The sequence below is a fragment of the Phaseolus vulgaris genome, chromosome 8, assembly GCF_000499845.2.
Source record: "Phaseolus vulgaris cultivar G19833 chromosome 8, P. vulgaris v2.0, whole genome shotgun sequence".
In the NCBI taxonomy this organism is placed as follows: Eukaryota; Viridiplantae; Streptophyta; class Magnoliopsida; order Fabales; family Fabaceae; genus Phaseolus; species Phaseolus vulgaris.
The window spans coordinates 1,726,108-1,743,176 of NC_023752.2; the positions used below are offsets into that span (position 1 = coordinate 1,726,108).

The following is a 17,069-nucleotide window of genomic DNA, read 5'->3' on the forward strand; positions in this document are numbered from 1 at the left end:
TGCCATTTCCAACCGCATCTTCTCTCAAACTCAATACCCATGCATTTTACCCAAACACCCCTCACCAATTATCCATCATTATTTTTTTAATTAATTATACACCAATATCCAATATATTTTTATTCTCTTTATCATGTTCAAGTTTCTCTTTAAGTTTTCTAGTTTTTTTTTCTCAACTCTCAATCTCTCTCTAATTTTTAATTTGTTATTTTTGATCCCTTAAACATTATTTAAATCATTTTTTCTTTTATGAAAATCAGATCCTGTGTTTGAGAAAATATATGTTTAAATTAGTCCTTCAAATATGAGTACACTATTTGTAATTATTTTTTTTAAATCAACTACTTGTTTATAAATGGTATCCTTTAATAAATAAATAAATAAATAATATTTATTTATTTAATAAAATAACAATTTTTTTTTCTTTAAAAATAACCTTTATATATTTTTTAATATTATTTTTATAAAATTATATATATATATATATATTAAAATATATTATTTTTTCTTTTATAATCAATTATTGATAAAAACAATTAAATTATATATTTTTTAATGTAGTGAAAACATAAACCCATATAAACGAAACTCATGTTTTCACTAGTTTTTATATATAATTTTTTTTTAATTATTTATACTTGTATATGAACATTTTAATCCAACATTTATTATCAATACATTCATTTTCAAATATTAGTTTAAGGTTTTAGTCGTTTTTAAATTAAAAACCATATTTTATCCCCCACAAAAAATTATCAAATCTTCAATCTTATTTCTTATTACTTATAAGTTGTTAAATTAAGTAAAAAATTATACCGTTTGACGCTTTTTAAATGATTTCAATTATCAATAATAAAAATACATCACACAAATTTAGAATTTTATTACATTTCGATTGATAATAAATAATGCATTAATTTAAGATGGTTAAAAACAAATAAAATTTTCTATAATTTTGAACTTGCTCAACATTATTTTTCAATCAAAACTGGAATTTTACTTTAATAGTTTGTGGATTTTTTAATATTGTCTATTTTTACAAGTTATTAATTTAAAACTTCAACTCTAATGAAAAAAACATTGACAATATATATGAACTAAAAATTTATATTAATTTTTGCATTAAATAAAGTGTGTCTTTTTTGGCAAATAATTTTTTTTTCTTTGCTGTATTTTCAGATTTTCTTAGTCTACTACCAACAACTGGCCAAGGGTAATACCGTCACGCGAAAAAATACACGAGAACCCACGTTCCAAACCAAAAGGCGTCGCTACAGAATACCGATATTACCCTTGGGGAATTGGCGCAAGCGTGACAAAGGCAAGGGTAGTTTCGTACTCTCACCCACGCTCCAGACATTAAACGAATAAAATAAAAACAAGGAACGTGAGCGATCCGCGCAAAAGCAAAAAGAGGAGAGAGAAAGGGGAAAGAAGTAGAGAGAGAGAAAGAAGAGAACCGTTTGAGAATTTTAGAGACGTTATCGGACTTCAAATCCTCAATTCGCCGGAATTTGGGAACCGCGGTTGCGTCCGGAGGCTCGCCTAGTTAGGGTTTCCTTTCTCTTTCTTCTTCTTGTCGGTTTTGAATTTTCCCGACAGCGATGGTGCAGCAAGGCTGAGGTTGAAGGTTCGGGTCGTCGCTGTAGAGTGAAGAATTCGGGTGTGCTGGTGTTTTGACGATGTTTACGCCGCAGAAGGTGTGGTCAGGCTGGTCCCTGACGCCAAACAAGAGTGGGGTTCGGGGAGGAACCGGGTCGGGTTCGGATTTGGGTCCGAATTCGGGAGATGGGGTGAGCGCGAAGGAGCAAGGTATCGTCGCGGTTGTTGAGAATGGCGGGAACAACTTGGATCGCGGGGTTTTGGTTGAGAGAGTTTCCAACCTCGAGAAGGAGGTTAGTTAGTTGATTAGTTTGTTTTTTTTTTGCTTTTTTATATTCTTTTCGTTTTAATTTTGAGGGATTCCTTTTCCTTTTGCTGGGATACTGTGATGAAGTGTGCCTTCAAGTCTTAGTTAAGGGTTACTTTTTGGTTGAGTTTGTAGTGTTATTGATAGCTTTAGGTTTTGATTTTGAATTTCTTGGGTTTGTAATTATTATTATGGTGGAAATTGAGCAATTGTTGCGTAAGTGTTTTTTTTAAAGATTTAAATTTTTTGGATAACGTCTTGGTCCTTCGTTGAATTTGGAAAATATAGTTTTGTTTAGAAGGTTTGGGTACTGAAATTTGAAGATTGACTCTGGGGCGGTAACTTGGTATTTTTTGTTCTTAGAACGTGATTTGGAGATGTCAACTGTAGGGGATTTAGTTCTTAATCATTCGTTTGGATAATTCAGTTCGCATGCCTCGCCCGCATTTTAATTATGTTTTCTCCTTGTTCAAGAAACCTTTTGGCTATTATGTAATTGTTGAAGCAAAGTCACTTTTACTAAAAGCTTGGTCGTTGGATTGTGTATACTGCTTGCTTCTGTGGCCAATTCAGAGGAACAGTTTTGTTTTGTTCTTCTAGTCCTGTGATGATTCATATCAGGGCTTGACAATTATTCTATGTCCTAGATCCTCGGTGATTTCTAGACGGAGAGAAGTGCTTGAATTTTCAGAAGTTAAATTTCAGGTTTACATGATTCGTAGTAACATTTGAAATGGCTCATTTGGCTTCTCTGGAGTGCTTAGACTCTTGAAGGGTTTATTTGCCTTGAATTCTGAGAGTTTGGGGATTTCAATTTTGTTGTGTTTTTTTTTGTTCTTGGCTTGTCTTATATTTATTTTTATGTCCTTATTTACCTATTCTTTGTTACTATTATTTTTATTGTTCTGTCAAAGAAGGAAGGGATATTTAGCATTATTATAACCACGCTTCTCTATTGATATGGAGTATTTGGAGATTCTCATCATCGAGATGTGATGTTTTGGTTGAGTGAATGTGGCTGTGAAAGTAAATATAGAAAGGAAAGAGAAGCGTTTCAATCTTTTAGTTATATTTTACTGAAGTTTAGCATTGAGCAGATATGCTGTATGCATTGTTAAGATGTCTTGTCACTAAAACTAGGGTCAGCCTTCTATGTTTGGTATAACACTAAGTTTGAGCTTATATGTTGTTTGAATCTGTGCACTTTTATTTCAGAATAAATTATCTCTCAATTTTGGTTGCTCCGGGTGTTATTCTTTTATTTTCATTCACCCTGGGTTATCCAATCTCTAGATGTTGTTGTACTATGATAATACTGTTTGGCTTTAGGATGCTACAAGATATTAGGCTGATGTTAAAATGAAAATAAAATAATTAAAAGGGGAGCTTAGTGAATAAGGACATTCATAAGCAGCGACTTAAGCATGGGTAGCTGTGCAACCTAACTGTTTTATTATTTTTGACCAATTATATAGTGGTGTTTGACCTGATTAAAAGTTTTTCTGGGCCAGCTTTATGAGTACCAATTCAATATGGGACTTCTTTTGATTGAGAAAAAAGAGTGGACTTCTAAGTATACTGAACAGAGTCAAGATTTAGTAGAGGTGAAGGATGCTCTAGAACGAGAAAAAGCTGCACATTTAATTGCTCTATCTGAGGCAGAGAAGCGAGAAGAGAATCTGAGGAAGGCCTTGGGTGTTGAGAAAGAGTGTGTTCTTGATGTAAGTTTTTTGACATACATGTTTACATATGAATCAATTTCTCCCTTATATAAAAATGTTCAATTACTGTATGATCCGTATTTGTGGATAGTCTGCATCTGTATTCTTCATTTATTTCTTACTGATATCTGGAAATTTGTGATTCAAACAGCTTGAGAAGGCTCTGCGAGAAATACGATCAGAAAATGCTAAAATTAAATTTACAGCGGAGTCAAAGTTGGCTGAAGCAAATGCTTTAGTAGCTAGTGTGGAAGAGAAATCTTTAGAAGTAGAAGCCAAATTACGTTCTGCTGATGCAAAATTTGCAGAAATCAGCAGAAAGAGTTCAGAATTCGATAGGAAATCACAAGATCTGGAGTCTCAAGAATCTTCACTTCGAAGGGATCGATTATCCTTCATTGCAGAGTACTCATTATTTTTCATCGTCTTTTTAGTTTAAATATTTTTTCCGCTCTCTTTTAATTGAAATATTTGCTGGGCAGTCATTGATTTTGATTTGTGACAGGCAAGAAGCACATGAGAGTACATTGTCTAAGCAGAGAGAAGACTTGTGGGAATGGGAGAAGAAACTACAGGAGGGTGAAGAGAGGCTGGCCAAGGGTCAAAGAATTATCAACGAAAGAGAGCAAAGGGCTAATGAGAATGACAAACTATGCCGACAGAAAGAGAAGGACCTTGAAGAGGCCCAGAAGAAGATTGATGCAACTAATATAACACTGAGAAGTAAAGAAGATGACGTGAACAATAGGCTAGCAGATATAGCTTTAAAAGAGAAGGTAAATATTTGCTATGTCATATTGGTTACCTTTATTCTGTCATTTCTGTTGGTAGGAATTTATTGGTCCATGCCCTCTGCTGCAGGAATATGATTCTCTGGGAATAAATTTGGATCTCAAAGAAAAGGAGTTATCTGCATGGGAGGAAAAGCTCAATGCTAAAGAAAAAGTATGTTCTTATGTGTGTGTATATATAAATATTCATTTCCTTAATATTTGTTCTTGGAAATTATGACAATGGGTGGTCAATGGTCCTATGTAAGTTGCTGAATTTTATTGATTTATTTTTTCTGAGTTTTTGCAACTTTTGGTCATTCAAAAGTTAGCAGTGGTTGGATGTATGTTTCTGAGTAATTGTGTAATTGGAATGTTATGAAATTGTCAAATCGGCCATGTTTTTCTATAAAATGATTTATGCCAATAGTTTTCTGCTTTTTCTTTCCTCTGCTTAATACAGCTTGGCTCTTTGCAGGTTGAGATGCAGAAGCTTCTTGATGAGCACAACGCTGTTCTTGATGTGAAGAAGCAGGAATTTGAGGTGGAATTGAATGAGAAAAGAAAATCATTCGAAGATGGATTGAAGGATAAATTGGTGGAACTGGAGAAAAAAGAAGCTGAAATCAATCACATGGAGGAGAAAGTTGGAAAACGGGAGCAAGCCTTGGAAAAGAAAGCAGAGAAGCTTAAAGAAAAAGAGAAAGAGTATGAACAAAAAGTCAAAGCTTTGAAGGAAAAGGAGAAGTCTATTAAATCTGAGGAAAGAAGCTTGGAGACCACGAAAAAGAAAATAGAAAGTGAGAGAGAGGAACTGGTCACAGATAAGGCTGAAGTTGAGAAAATAAGAAGTAACAATGAGCAAGAGTTGTTGAGGATAAATGAAGAGATTGAACGTCTTAAAGTAACTGAGGAAGAGAGGTCTGAATATCTACGATTGCAGTCACAATTGAAGCATGAAGTTGATCAGTACAGACACCAGAAAGAGCTACTTGTGAAGGAATCTGAAGATTTAAGGCAACAGAAAGAGTCTTTTGAAAGAGAGTGGGATGAGCTAGATCTGAAGAGAGCAGATGTTGAGAAAGAGCTGAAAAGTGTGATTCAACAGAAGGAAGAAATACTGAAACTACAACAATTTGAAGAAGAAAAGTTAAAGAATGAGAAGCAGGCCGCACAGGACCATATAAAAAGGGAGTTAGAAACTCTTGCATTGGCTAAAGAGTCATTCGCTGCAGAAATGGAGTTGGAGAAGTCAAGCCTAGCTGAAAAAGCACAAAGTCAAAGAAACCAAATGCTTCTGGATTTTGAGCTGCAGAAAAAGGAACTTGAAGCTGATATGCAGAATCAGTTAGAGCAGAAGGAAAAAGATTTGATTGAGAGAAAGAACTTATTTGAGGAAAAGAGAGAGAGTGAATTAAACAACATTAACTTCTTGAGAGAAGTAGCCAATAGAGAAATGGACGAAATGAAGCTTCAAAGAAGTAAGTTAGAAAAAGAGAAACAAGAGACTGATGAGAATAAAAAACATCTTGAAAGTCAAAGGATGGAAATGCAAGAGGACATAGATTTACTTGTTGATCTCAACAGGAAGCTGAAAAATCAGAGGGAACAATTTATCGTGGAAAGGCAGCGTTTTATTGAATTTGTTGAGAAACTTCGGAGTTGCCAGAACTGTGGGGAAATCATCTCTGAATTTGTACTGTCTGATTTACAATCTTCTGATGACATTGAGAACTTAGAGGTGCCTTCTCTTCCAAAATTAGCAGGTGATATTATACTGGGAGATTCCATTGAAAATTTAGCTTCTTCAAGGAAAAATATTGGAGCATCACCTGCAACAGATCAAAAGTCACCTGTTTCTGCTGGCACTATCTCTTGGCTACGGAAATGTACCTCTAAGATTTTTAAAATCTCCCCAATTAGTAAATTTGAATCTGAAGATTCTGGTACTCTAAGAGATGTTATGAATTTGTCTGTTGAGAAAACTAACATGGACTCTCGCCATGAAAATGAAGCAGAGTTGTCGTTTGCTGTTGTCAATGACTCTCTTGATGGTCGGAGGGCACGATCTGGCAATGACATCACAGAGGTTGAAGCTGTGGATCAAGATCCATCAGTTGAAAACCAGAGCAACATTGACAGTAAGACACCAGAAGAATCAAAGGCTGAGCAGCAGAAATCCCGCAGGGGAGGGGGAAGAACTAGAATAAAGCGAACACACACTGTGAAAGCTGTTCTCAAAGAGGCCAGGGGAATACTTGGGGAAGCTGCTGAATTATTACCTGGGGAATCTGTGGATAATCATGAGACTGAGTTTCCAAATGGAAATGCTGAGGATTCTGCCAATGTGAATTCTGAAAGTCAGGGACTATCCAATAGAAGAATACCAATGAATGTCAGGAAGCGTAACCGGGTTCAAACATCTCAAATGACTGTAAGTGAGCATGATGGAGAAGCCAGTGAAGGACATTCTGATAGTGTCATACCAGGGCAGCGCAAAAAAAGGCGACAGAAGGCTGCTGCTCCACCCGCTCAAACTGCTGGTGAAACAAGATACAATTTGAGACGACCCAGAACGTGAGTATTCTGATTTAGAACCAATTTCCATTTTACTATTGAATGTGAGAAAATGCTTTTCTTTTTGCTATTTGCGCACTTACTCATATGGATGTGCACTGAATTGTTGTAGTGGGGCAACGACTTCGTCTGCCAGAGCTACATCTGCTGGTGGCAAAGAAAGTCAAGGAGAGGTTCATCGTGTAAAAGATACAGAAGAGGAAATTGTGGACTCAAAAATTTCTCATTCACTTTCGGTGGGCATTACCAATGAGGATGGTGGAAGCGTACATCTTGAGCAGGTAAGCTTGGTGTAATGGAAGTATTAAATGGAAACTCTAGACATTGTGAGAAAGAGAACTATAAATCATATTTGAATAGTTCAAGATTAAAAGATAAATGTACATTATTGTTTTCAGTGGTTAAATGATTTCTAACTTGTAATCTTTGACCATCCATATATGCTGTTATGACTCAGATTCATGTTTATCATTTCTCATGATTAAGAATTCTCATTACATAATACACATTAAAAATTGGGCACACAATCACACATTATGAATCGTGGAACTATTGAAAATTGGGAATTTGATGGTAATAGGATCCGGATCTCAACAAGTTTTGGTTTTCAGTTTACTGTCCTTTTACTCCTGGCGAACACAGTATGATGCTAATGTTAGTTGCATGTCATTATTTCAGTCTATGAAAGGTGTTGAGACAAGGGACGGTTATGGTGGTGATACCACAGGGACCTTCGCAAACAATATAACCTTGAGTGAGGAGGTGAACGGAACAGCAGATGATGCAGAGGAGAATGATGCTGAATATAGGAGTGAATCCCATGGGGAAGACGCCGGTGGAGTTGAGATCGATGACGATGAAGATTACCAACATCCCGGTGAAGCTTCAATAGGAAAGAAGCTTTGGAATTTTTTTACAACATAACTCCACATGCTTCTTGAGTCTTGACCTCATCAACTTTAGGGATGATGTCGGAAATGATCTTGTATTAACAATTGGATGTAGATCTCTAAATTATAACCACGAGGGGTAGTTCTTAGGAGAGGTGATTGGATTTCTCTAGCTTTTTTTGTGTACGTTTTCATGGATGTTTGGATGGAACATATGCTATTTGTTGATAGTTTTAGGCATTCGATAGTGTAGCTAAAGTTTAGATATTGGATTTTAGCTACCTCCCCTTGGAAATTGATTGTATCCAAATGTTGTATCTCTTCTGCTAAATGTGATTGTTTGAATTTAAGGAGGGTGAAATGTCTTTTCTATTTTATGCCATTCGTTAATACAAAATTTGTAGAGATGAAAAAGAATTTGACAAACATAGCAAGCTCTTCATTTTTTTTGCAATTATTAGTGTCAATCTTCATCAGGGCCATTCCATGATAGGGTAGCAGAGAAGCATCCCCATGGATCATTGTTGATATAATATTTGATGCAGATGTTGATATAACAGCAGCAGTGTGGGGCCATTCTGATACTATTAAATATTGAATATTCACGAAACAATCACAATAGTATTAGTAATCTACTGACGGTTAACTGAACCATTAATGTTATTCACAATCATTACGAAATTGAGAAACTTGCAAAAAAAAGTAAATAAATTAAAAATATAAAAATAACCACTCAAATTTATATAATATCTAACCTAATACTTTTTTTTTAATAATAACAAAATGGCCATCTATAACTTATTTAGAATTCAAATTTTAAATAAAGATAAATCTCAAAACTCAACCACACTACTTCCTCAATTTTAAAATAATAGTATTTGAACCTTATCACCCATGGTAAAAAAATGCTCAATTAATACAAAATTAGATAAAAATATTTCAAAATTTCAATTATTTTTGTTTCTCTCTTCAATTTAAGTAGTATTGTATTGATTTTTTATAATTATAAGAAGGGTATATAGAAAGGAATATCTTAAAAAAAATACTTAAGAACTATTGTTATGGAAAAAAAATATTTTTTTTTATTAATCTCTATCTAATTTATAGTTCTCAACTTCATACTAGTAACCTCCACACTGCAATTGTCTAAGGCTAAAGCTTTTCCCAAAACTTCTGGTTCAAATTTTCATGTAATTAACAAAGCATTTAATGCTTCTCAAATAATTCCATAAAAATAAGATGTAAGCTCTCAAAAGTGATTTCCTACAAAATGCTCAGACTTAGTTTAATGTAAATATATTGTGAAACTAATCTAAATCTCGTATATAAAATCAAATATAAGCTCTTGGGTTTAGAAATTAATTTTCAGTTGTATGCATCTGTCATCAGTTTGAAGAGCAGAGGCTTGATTAACGTGAGAATTTATCAATGTTTTGATAATTGTTTTTCTTTTAATTAATTAATTGAGCTATAGTATTATTTATGCTATTATGACGAAGACGCTGAGTTTTGTGAAATGGCAATTGTTTCAAAATGCTGCATAACAACTTGAATAGTCAAAGTGTAGGAATATTTTTGTTTTGGTTTTAAATAATTAATATATTTTGTAAAGGCAACATTCTTTAATCTGGAATTTCTATACCCAGATGTATATTCTTCCACAAACCTGTTATGACTGCTGCCAATAAAAACCATTATACTTTTTCGAAAAGTAAATTATGATTTTATTTTGTCTTTACAAGAATAATGAATAAAAGGACTAAGCGTATCATAATCTGAATCAACACAATGAATCATAAAGCAACGTATTCTATTCTGGGTTGACATGAATTGGGACAATCAGTGATGTACAAGTCAAGCCCAGATTTACAGACTAAAATCTCCTTACACACCATCTTTAATTGTGGTAAATTTCTTACTTCCAAAGTGGTTAACTTGGGGAGAGTAATTTTGATACCATCATCATGACCCTCTGCAAATATCTGTTCCATTGAATTGCAGTTCCATACAGATAGAAACTCCAGGTTTTGAAGTAGTGGCACTAAGCTTGGTGTCAGCAACGTCTTTATTCCAGGGCAGTCCCTGATATCAAAGCGTTTGAGATAAGAGAAGATTCCTCTCGGAGGAGACGGAGGTGGCATTAAATTTGCAATATCTTCCTTGCAGATCGCAGTTAAACTTTCCAAATCCCAAAGATGCAAAGATTGAAAGTTTTCGATATTAGCGCATAAGGAACAAGACAAACAAAATAAGCTCTTTAGGTTTCTGCATTTACTAACGAAAATTTTCTTCAAATGCTTAGGATGATTTGATGACAGAGGAGCACAAAAGCATTCCCATTGATGATTGTCTTCTACATATAATATTGCAAGGTCTCTCGGGAGGACATATGACAATTCTTTGCAATCTCCAATCTGTATAGTTTTACAATCAAATTTGCCAAGAGTTCTAATGGGAAAAAGAGGATTCCAATGCCCTTTGTCATTACAATCCTGATATTCGATAAGATAAGTGTGAGGTCCATAACCACTGTCCATGGTTTCTCGCACATAACGGTTGAGGTTATCCCGACCCACAAACGTTCCTGAAAAATATTCAAGCATAGTCATCCCCTCTACATCTTCTGCACTTATACCTGAACAACCATAGAGACTCAGGTATTGAATATTGGTCAAACTAGGGAGAAAACTTCCTGCTACCAACTTCAACTTGGGATTCATGGACAGATCTAGCCATTCCAACTTCATTAGATTTTCCAAACCTTCCGGTGGTGCTTGGATGGAACAACCTGAAATCTGCAATCTTAACAATGACTGTAGCTCCCCCAGGGGAGGTATATATTCCAATTTTGAACATTTATTGAGCGTTAAAGAAGTGAGAGACCTCAAGTTAGACAGCGAAGGAGGCAAACATGTTAACTCTTCATTTTGTGATAAATCAAGTATTGTTAGAGCATTCATGTGTGTGAAAAAACACCATGGAATATGTTTAATGGAATTGTCAAATAAAAGCAAGGTGGACAAGCGTGGACAATTAGGAGAAGTGCCCTCTGGAATTTCTTTTATTATGTTGTTAGCCAGAGAAACTGCTTCCAAATCAATTGTCCATTCCCGTATGTGAGGTATCTTTTCCATATATTTACTACATTTTACCATCATCTTACTGCCACTCTCCTTCAAGATATTCCAAGCCATTTCCCTCACCGAACCATGCATTACTGTCAGATAATTAGCCGACAATAAAGAATGGTTTATGAGTTTATCCAGCATGACATTCCCCTCATCAAATATTTCCTTCAAACTCCTCTTTCCATTCAACAATCCCCTCTCAACAAGCTTCATAATCAAATCATCTCTTTCCAAATCATTAGGTAGCAATGCACTATACAAGAAACATTTTTGCACGTCCTTTTCAGTTAAATTATCATAGCTTCGTCTTAGTACACTTAAAACTTCTTCCTGCATCTCCACTCCCATTTCCAATGTGTCAAGTTTATTCAGTACGTATCTCCACCAATGAATGTCAGTTTTTCCTTTCATGAATCGAGCAATCACACTGATTCCAAGTGGTAAACCATCACATTTCCTTACAATGTCTCTTGCAATATTTTCCACTTCAGGGGGAAGTGTTGAAGGTGTCCCACGGTGTCCATGTTTTAGCAAAAACAACTCCCAAGCTTCATCAAAATATATACTTAAAGGGCTCACACTTATCATATTAATTGATTGGCAATCCATCTGTTCAAACACATGTTTCAAACGACTTGTGATGATCAATTTAACACCCTTTACTTCAAGAGGAATTCCCACCTTTTCTAGATCAATATATTTCCAAACATCATCCAAAATAAGTACTATTTTTTTTCTTTTTTCTAACTCTGATACTAAAATCATTGCTCTTTTTCTCTCATCATCTCCGTAAAGCTTTACCTTTATTATTTCTGCAATTTGCTGTTGCAATTTGAAAATGGTGAAATCATGGGAAACAGTGACCCATAAGACATCATTGAAAGTTTTCTTTCTTTTTATCTCACTCTGCATGTAAGTTGCTAGGAATGTTTTTCCCACTCCCCCAATTCCATATATGCCAACAGTCAAAACTCTATTATCTTCCAGAAGCTCCCGAATCTTCCTAACATTTTCCCCAAATTCTCTGCCAATAAATTCATTTGACAACACCAAAGGCTTCTCTTCCTCGTACTCTTCCACTTCTTCAGTCAAGCATTCTATTTCCTTATGTATTATTTCAGCCAAATATATTTCTTCTTCTTGCGCATAGAAAAACCCAAACTCCTCAAGTGAGTTTTTCATATCAACAGCTCTTTGTTTCATGTCCTGCAGTCCGTCCAACCATTGATCAACCTCTCTCTTGCGCTTCTTGCCATGTGACTCCAACAACTGTAATTGTGTGTGAATGTCCTCTTCTTTACTAGTCAGATTGGATATAATTACATCTAACATACTTTGCAAAGTAGTTGTCGTCAAAGTACCATTACCATCCTCATTATCTGTTTCATTGTTTTGGGGAAACTTAAATCATTTAAATAACGATATATTTAAACAAAGAAAAAAAAGTACAAATATATCCTAAAGTACAAAATCTAAAATCTAATTAAACAGTATTTTATTTGTTGGCTTTTCCTTTTATTCAAATTTCGAATCGAAGTTTGAAATATATATTACTTTATCAAAATAATACATATATATTTTTGAGCAAAACTATTTAATTAAAATTATTAAATTTTATGCTTTTCTTCAATATATTTTTTAGTTTTTATCTTTTTACTTATTAATTTTAGTCATTTTTTTATTTTTATTCATCAATATTACTTCATGAGAGACTTGAAATGAGCAAAAACACTACAAGCACTACAATAAAATCATGAAATAGAAACCAATTTTTAGAGACTAAAATAATTAGTTACAATAGGAACTAAAATAGAGACCATTTTAGAAACTAAAAAAAAAAATGGTTTCTAAATTAGTTTATATTATTTTCTATTATTGTTAAATAGTTTCTAAATTGGTATCTAATTAGCAACTAAGGTGTTTTAGATACCAATTATTTAGTTTCTAAATTTGGTCTCTAAAACCTCGGTTGCTAATTAGATACCAATTTATAAACTATTTAACAATAATAGAAACTAATTTAAAAACCAAATTTCTTTTTAGTTTTTAAAATGGTCTCTAATTTAGTTACTATTGTAACTAATTATTTTGGTTTTTAGAAATTGGTTTCTATTTCATGATTTTCTTGTAGTGAAGAAAATCATGAAATAGAAATCTACCAATTATTTCTAAATAATTGGTAGTTAAAACCTTAGTTGTTAATTAGATACCAATTTAAAAACTATTTAACAATAATAGAAAATAATAGAAACTAATTTAGAAACCAAATTTATTTTTAGTTTCTAAAATGATCTCTAATTTAGTTAGTATTGCAACTAATTATTTTAATTTCTACAAATTGATTTCTATTTCATGATTTTCTTGTATAAAACACTAGCCTCTAAGAAATACTACTATTGATATAAAATAAGCAAAAGTTTAGAAATGATAAAAAAATCTCACATGATAATTAGCCCTGATAATTAATCAAAAACTTAGTTAGCCCTGATAATTTAAAAAAAGAGTAAATAATCTCTCATGATTGTGCTTTACAATTTCAACACACACGTAAATCATGAAATAGAAACCAATTTCTAGAAACCAAAATAATTAGTTGTAATAGTAACTAAATTAGAGACCATTTTATAAACTAAAAAGAAATTTGGTTTCTAAATTAGTTTATATTATTGTTAAATAGTTTCTAAATTGATATCTAATTAGCAACCAAGGTTTTAGAGACTAAATTTAGAAACTAAATAATTGGTATCTAAAACCTTAGTTGCTAATTAGATACCAATTTAGAAACTATTTAACAATAATATAAAATAATAGAAACTAATTTAGAAACCAATTTTTTTTTTAGTTTCTAAAATTGTCTCTATTTTAGTTACTATTACAACTAATTATTTTTGTGTCTAAAAATTAGTTTCTATTTCATGATTTTCTTGTAGTGATATGTGTTCACATCAAAAAATTTAAAAAATATAATAATGTTGAAATACTAAAATCTTTATTGAGTGAAATAATAAAATTGACCATTAATAATTAAAATAAGAAAAATTATATATGCTGCGTGATTTAAATAAAATGATAAAAATACTTGTGTGAAAAAAAAAGAAAAAAAAAGACAATGAAATGGTAAGTAGAATGCATACCTTCTAATGATGCATTAGGGTTAAGTGTATTATCAATCCTTCCTAGATCACCTTCAACCACTTCAATGCAAAAAGAGATGTAGATAAAATTAAAATCTATTCATTTTTTAAAATTTCAACTAAAATCAAGACAAAATTTACAATAAGGCTAGTAATTAAGGTAAGTTTATCAAAACATGTCTCCCTCTTAACACAAACAACATTAAAATTGATAATTGAAAAATAGAAATCAAACTATCTTGTATCACATAGAAAATACAAGCCCAAGAATAAAGAAAAAGAAATAAAACAATAAATACATTTAAAGTTGCATACCTCCTAATAATGTTGATCCTGTAACTGTTTCATGGTTAATTGAACCACCACCAATATCAGTCATTTCTCCAATCCTCCTTTCAGCCACTTCAATAAGACATGAGATGATTAAAAAAATAATATATATAGACTCGAATGATTATTTTTGTTTTTTTTTATAAGTTTTTTTCTCCTAAAATATTTCATATTTGATATGGTTATCTTTTATAAAAGTAAAAATTATATTAAACACTTCTATATAAAAGAAAATGTATTTTTAATCTGAAATAATAAATTATTTAACGGCGAAAAGGATAACAAAATGCTATAAAATAGTTAATATAGGATAAAGAAAAAATAGTGTTATATAAAACTGTAGCATAAAAGTATAATATAAGTAGTATAATTTGTTTGAAATAATTAGTATTTTCAAAAAGTATGACTGTATAATGTGACACTAAATTTTTTTATTACGTTGTAATGTTTAGAGGATTTCTTTTTTACATTTTGCTGCTCTTTCAGATTTTTGATGTTACTGTATGATTTAGATTTCTTAATCTTAAAATTTATTTCTTGTATTAATTAAATAAAAAAATTAATAAATATAAGATACAGAAGAAAAAAGAGTGGGTGTGAGTGAGAAATAAAAAATAGTTGTACCTTGTGATGCAGCAGTGATGACATGATTTGATGATGTGATATGGTTAGGAGGAGAGGAGCATGTACGGATGCCTTTCCCTCCATTAATATGTGCTTTAATTCTTGAAACTCCTCCTCTGAATTTTAGTCCACAGTGTTTACACTTCAACCTACCATCTTCTTCAACAGAAACTTCATCCCAGTACTTTTCATCTTTAGGCCTACCCATTATTATTATATTTCTTCCACCCACAAAATCAAATCTAATTCAAAGTGCCAAAGAAAAATCAACAACATATTTCAATTCACATTTCAAGCATTCTTTCAACGTTCAAAATCCTAATTGGTCCTGCACATGAATAGTTTCTATTGCGGTAGGGTTGAAGGGATATCTATTTCTATGGAGTTAAATTAGTTTAAATTTCACTCCAAGTATTTAAGTAACCATTCACACCATCCATTAACTAATTTACAAGTAAGTGAGTATCCAAGTATTATGAAATGCAAAATTAGATAAATAAGGAAAAATAGTTTTGCTTGGATCGATCATGGATAAATAATGGAAGACAAAGCAATAATTTTCATTGCAAAATCAGAGAAAGAAATAAGGGAATTACCGAATGAAGTCCTTGTTCTAGGTGATCGATTACTGAAGGCAATTACAACTTACTCTCTTTTAATATATGAAATTATGTTTGAAAATGTAAGAGTGATTTGAGAAAGAAAGAGCAAAAATGAGAGAACATGCATCTCAAATTGGTATTGAATTGAGTCTATAGGTGGTTCAAGGGTGGACTGAGTCCAGGGAGAGAAATTTCGTGGAAATTTCCACTTGCAGAAAAGTGAAATTTGACACGGAAAATAAGAATATCGGAAAGAAGAAAAAATTAAGTACATATATAAGAAAGTCCCCATCTCAATTTTTCAAAATAATAGAAGACCTGGTCTTTGCATACGAATTTAATTAAGCCTCTAATTTTTGAAGTTTTTTTTCTCTTTAATTGAATTTGCATTGATTGGGGTTTAGACAATGACGACTTCAGTTAGAATTTCTTTTTTCACCCAAAATTATAATTAATATTTGTTCTTGCAAATGATAATTTCTTAAAATTTAATTTCAAAAATATAGTAAATAATGTGTTCTTACTTTTTAAACAAATTAATTTTGTTTTAAATTGTATCAATCTTAAATCTTACTTCGCGAACATAATTTTTTTTTAAATAACAAAAAACTTATTTTCTTTAAAAATATTTAAAAAATAATAAATATTACTAATTTATCGTATAATCTATTTATAAACCATGATTTTTAATTAGTATTTATAGTCAAAGTAATTAGTATTTTAATTAAAATGACAATTTAAAACCTAATTAAAAGTTAATTTTAAAATTATATACCATAAAAGACAATTTAATACGAGTAAATATTCAGTTGATATGAAGAAAGAATTTTAAATAATTTCTTATATACCTAGTTCTTAAAAATCACTAAGAAAGACTCCAATTAAGGAGAATATGTAAACGGTTCCGGTCCACTTGCTTGATTCACTGTATTCAACTTACTTATGTATGTACCATTCATTTCTGATTTTTGTAAAGTAGAAAGTGGATTATGAATTAACTCATATTTTTCAGTACCTATCAAGATAATTGCAGTTTTCCACCCTTCTTATCATTTGTGGGTGACTGTTTTTCAGTTTTATTATGTAGTTTCTTGCCTCTAAATCTTGATATAATTGCAGTTCATAAAGGCATACTATAGTTCACTGGTATTTTAAGTTTTTTTTTTTAATTCTTTTGTTAAAACTTTTTGGTTGTTTCTTTGTAATATTTCACTGAGTTCTGGTTTTCATCAATAAAAAATTTGATATTCTAAAAAAAAGGCATAGTGGAGATTGTGCATTTACATATTAAACCTATAATCACTTATAACCTATTAATTTGTGTCTTGAAACTTTCCAATCTAACTTCCTTTTTCAAGGCATTTTAGGGATGCTGCTGCATTTG

General features: G+C 32.0%; 2 protein-coding genes across 2 annotated transcripts; one reads left to right on the forward strand and one right to left on the reverse strand.

Moving 5' to 3' along the window:
* Window positions 1–1,387: 1,387 nt before the first annotated feature.
* LOC137827214 (protein CROWDED NUCLEI 1) lies at window positions 1,388–8,217 on the forward strand. The gene is made up of 8 exons (XM_068633470.1): window positions 1,388–1,895; window positions 3,421–3,630; window positions 3,782–4,035; window positions 4,136–4,406; window positions 4,492–4,575; window positions 4,879–6,977; window positions 7,090–7,258; window positions 7,656–8,217. Exons 1-8 carry the CDS (start codon window positions 1,683–1,685, stop codon window positions 7,899–7,901), a joined length of 3,546 nt encoding a protein of 1,181 aa, XP_068489571.1. The 5' UTR covers window positions 1,388–1,682; the 3' UTR covers window positions 7,902–8,217.
* Window positions 8,218–9,633: 1,416 nt separating this feature from the next.
* On the reverse strand, window positions 9,634–15,836 carry LOC137825926 (probable disease resistance protein At5g43730). Its single transcript, XM_068631739.1, has 5 exons — window positions 15,680–15,836; window positions 15,084–15,325; window positions 14,445–14,531; window positions 14,130–14,189; window positions 9,634–12,374 (listed from the first exon to the last, which is right to left on the reverse strand). Exons 2-5 carry the CDS (start codon window positions 15,289–15,291, stop codon window positions 9,661–9,663), a joined length of 3,069 nt encoding a protein of 1,022 aa, XP_068487840.1. The 5' UTR covers window positions 15,292–15,325; window positions 15,680–15,836; the 3' UTR covers window positions 9,634–9,660.
* Window positions 15,837–17,069: the final 1,233 nt, after the last annotated feature.

Excerpts from the sequence above, each read along its gene's own strand:
- LOC137827214 (XM_068633470.1), top strand. The coding sequence starts at position 1,683 with ATGTTTACGCCGCAGAAGGTGTGGTCAGGCTGGTCCCTGACGCCAAAC. Across the intron at positions 4,407-4,491 it reads ATATAGCTTTAAAAGAGAAG|GAATATGATTCTCTGGGAAT; the intron begins GTAAATATTTGC and ends CCTCTGCTGCAG. Across the intron at positions 7,259-7,655 it reads GAAGCGTACATCTTGAGCAG|TCTATGAAAGGTGTTGAGAC; the intron begins GTAAGCTTGGTG and ends TCATTATTTCAG.
- LOC137825926 (XM_068631739.1), bottom strand. The coding sequence starts at position 15,291 with ATGGGTAGGCCTAAAGATGAAAAGTACTGGGATGAAGTTTCTGTTGAA. Across the intron at positions 14,532-15,083 it reads CATCACTGCTGCATCACAAG|TGGCTGAAAGGAGGATTGGA; the intron begins GTACAACTATTT and ends GTCTTATTGAAG. Across the intron at positions 14,190-14,444 it reads AGGATCAACATTATTAGGAG|TGGTTGAAGGTGATCTAGGA; the intron begins GTATGCAACTTT and ends TTTGCATTGAAG.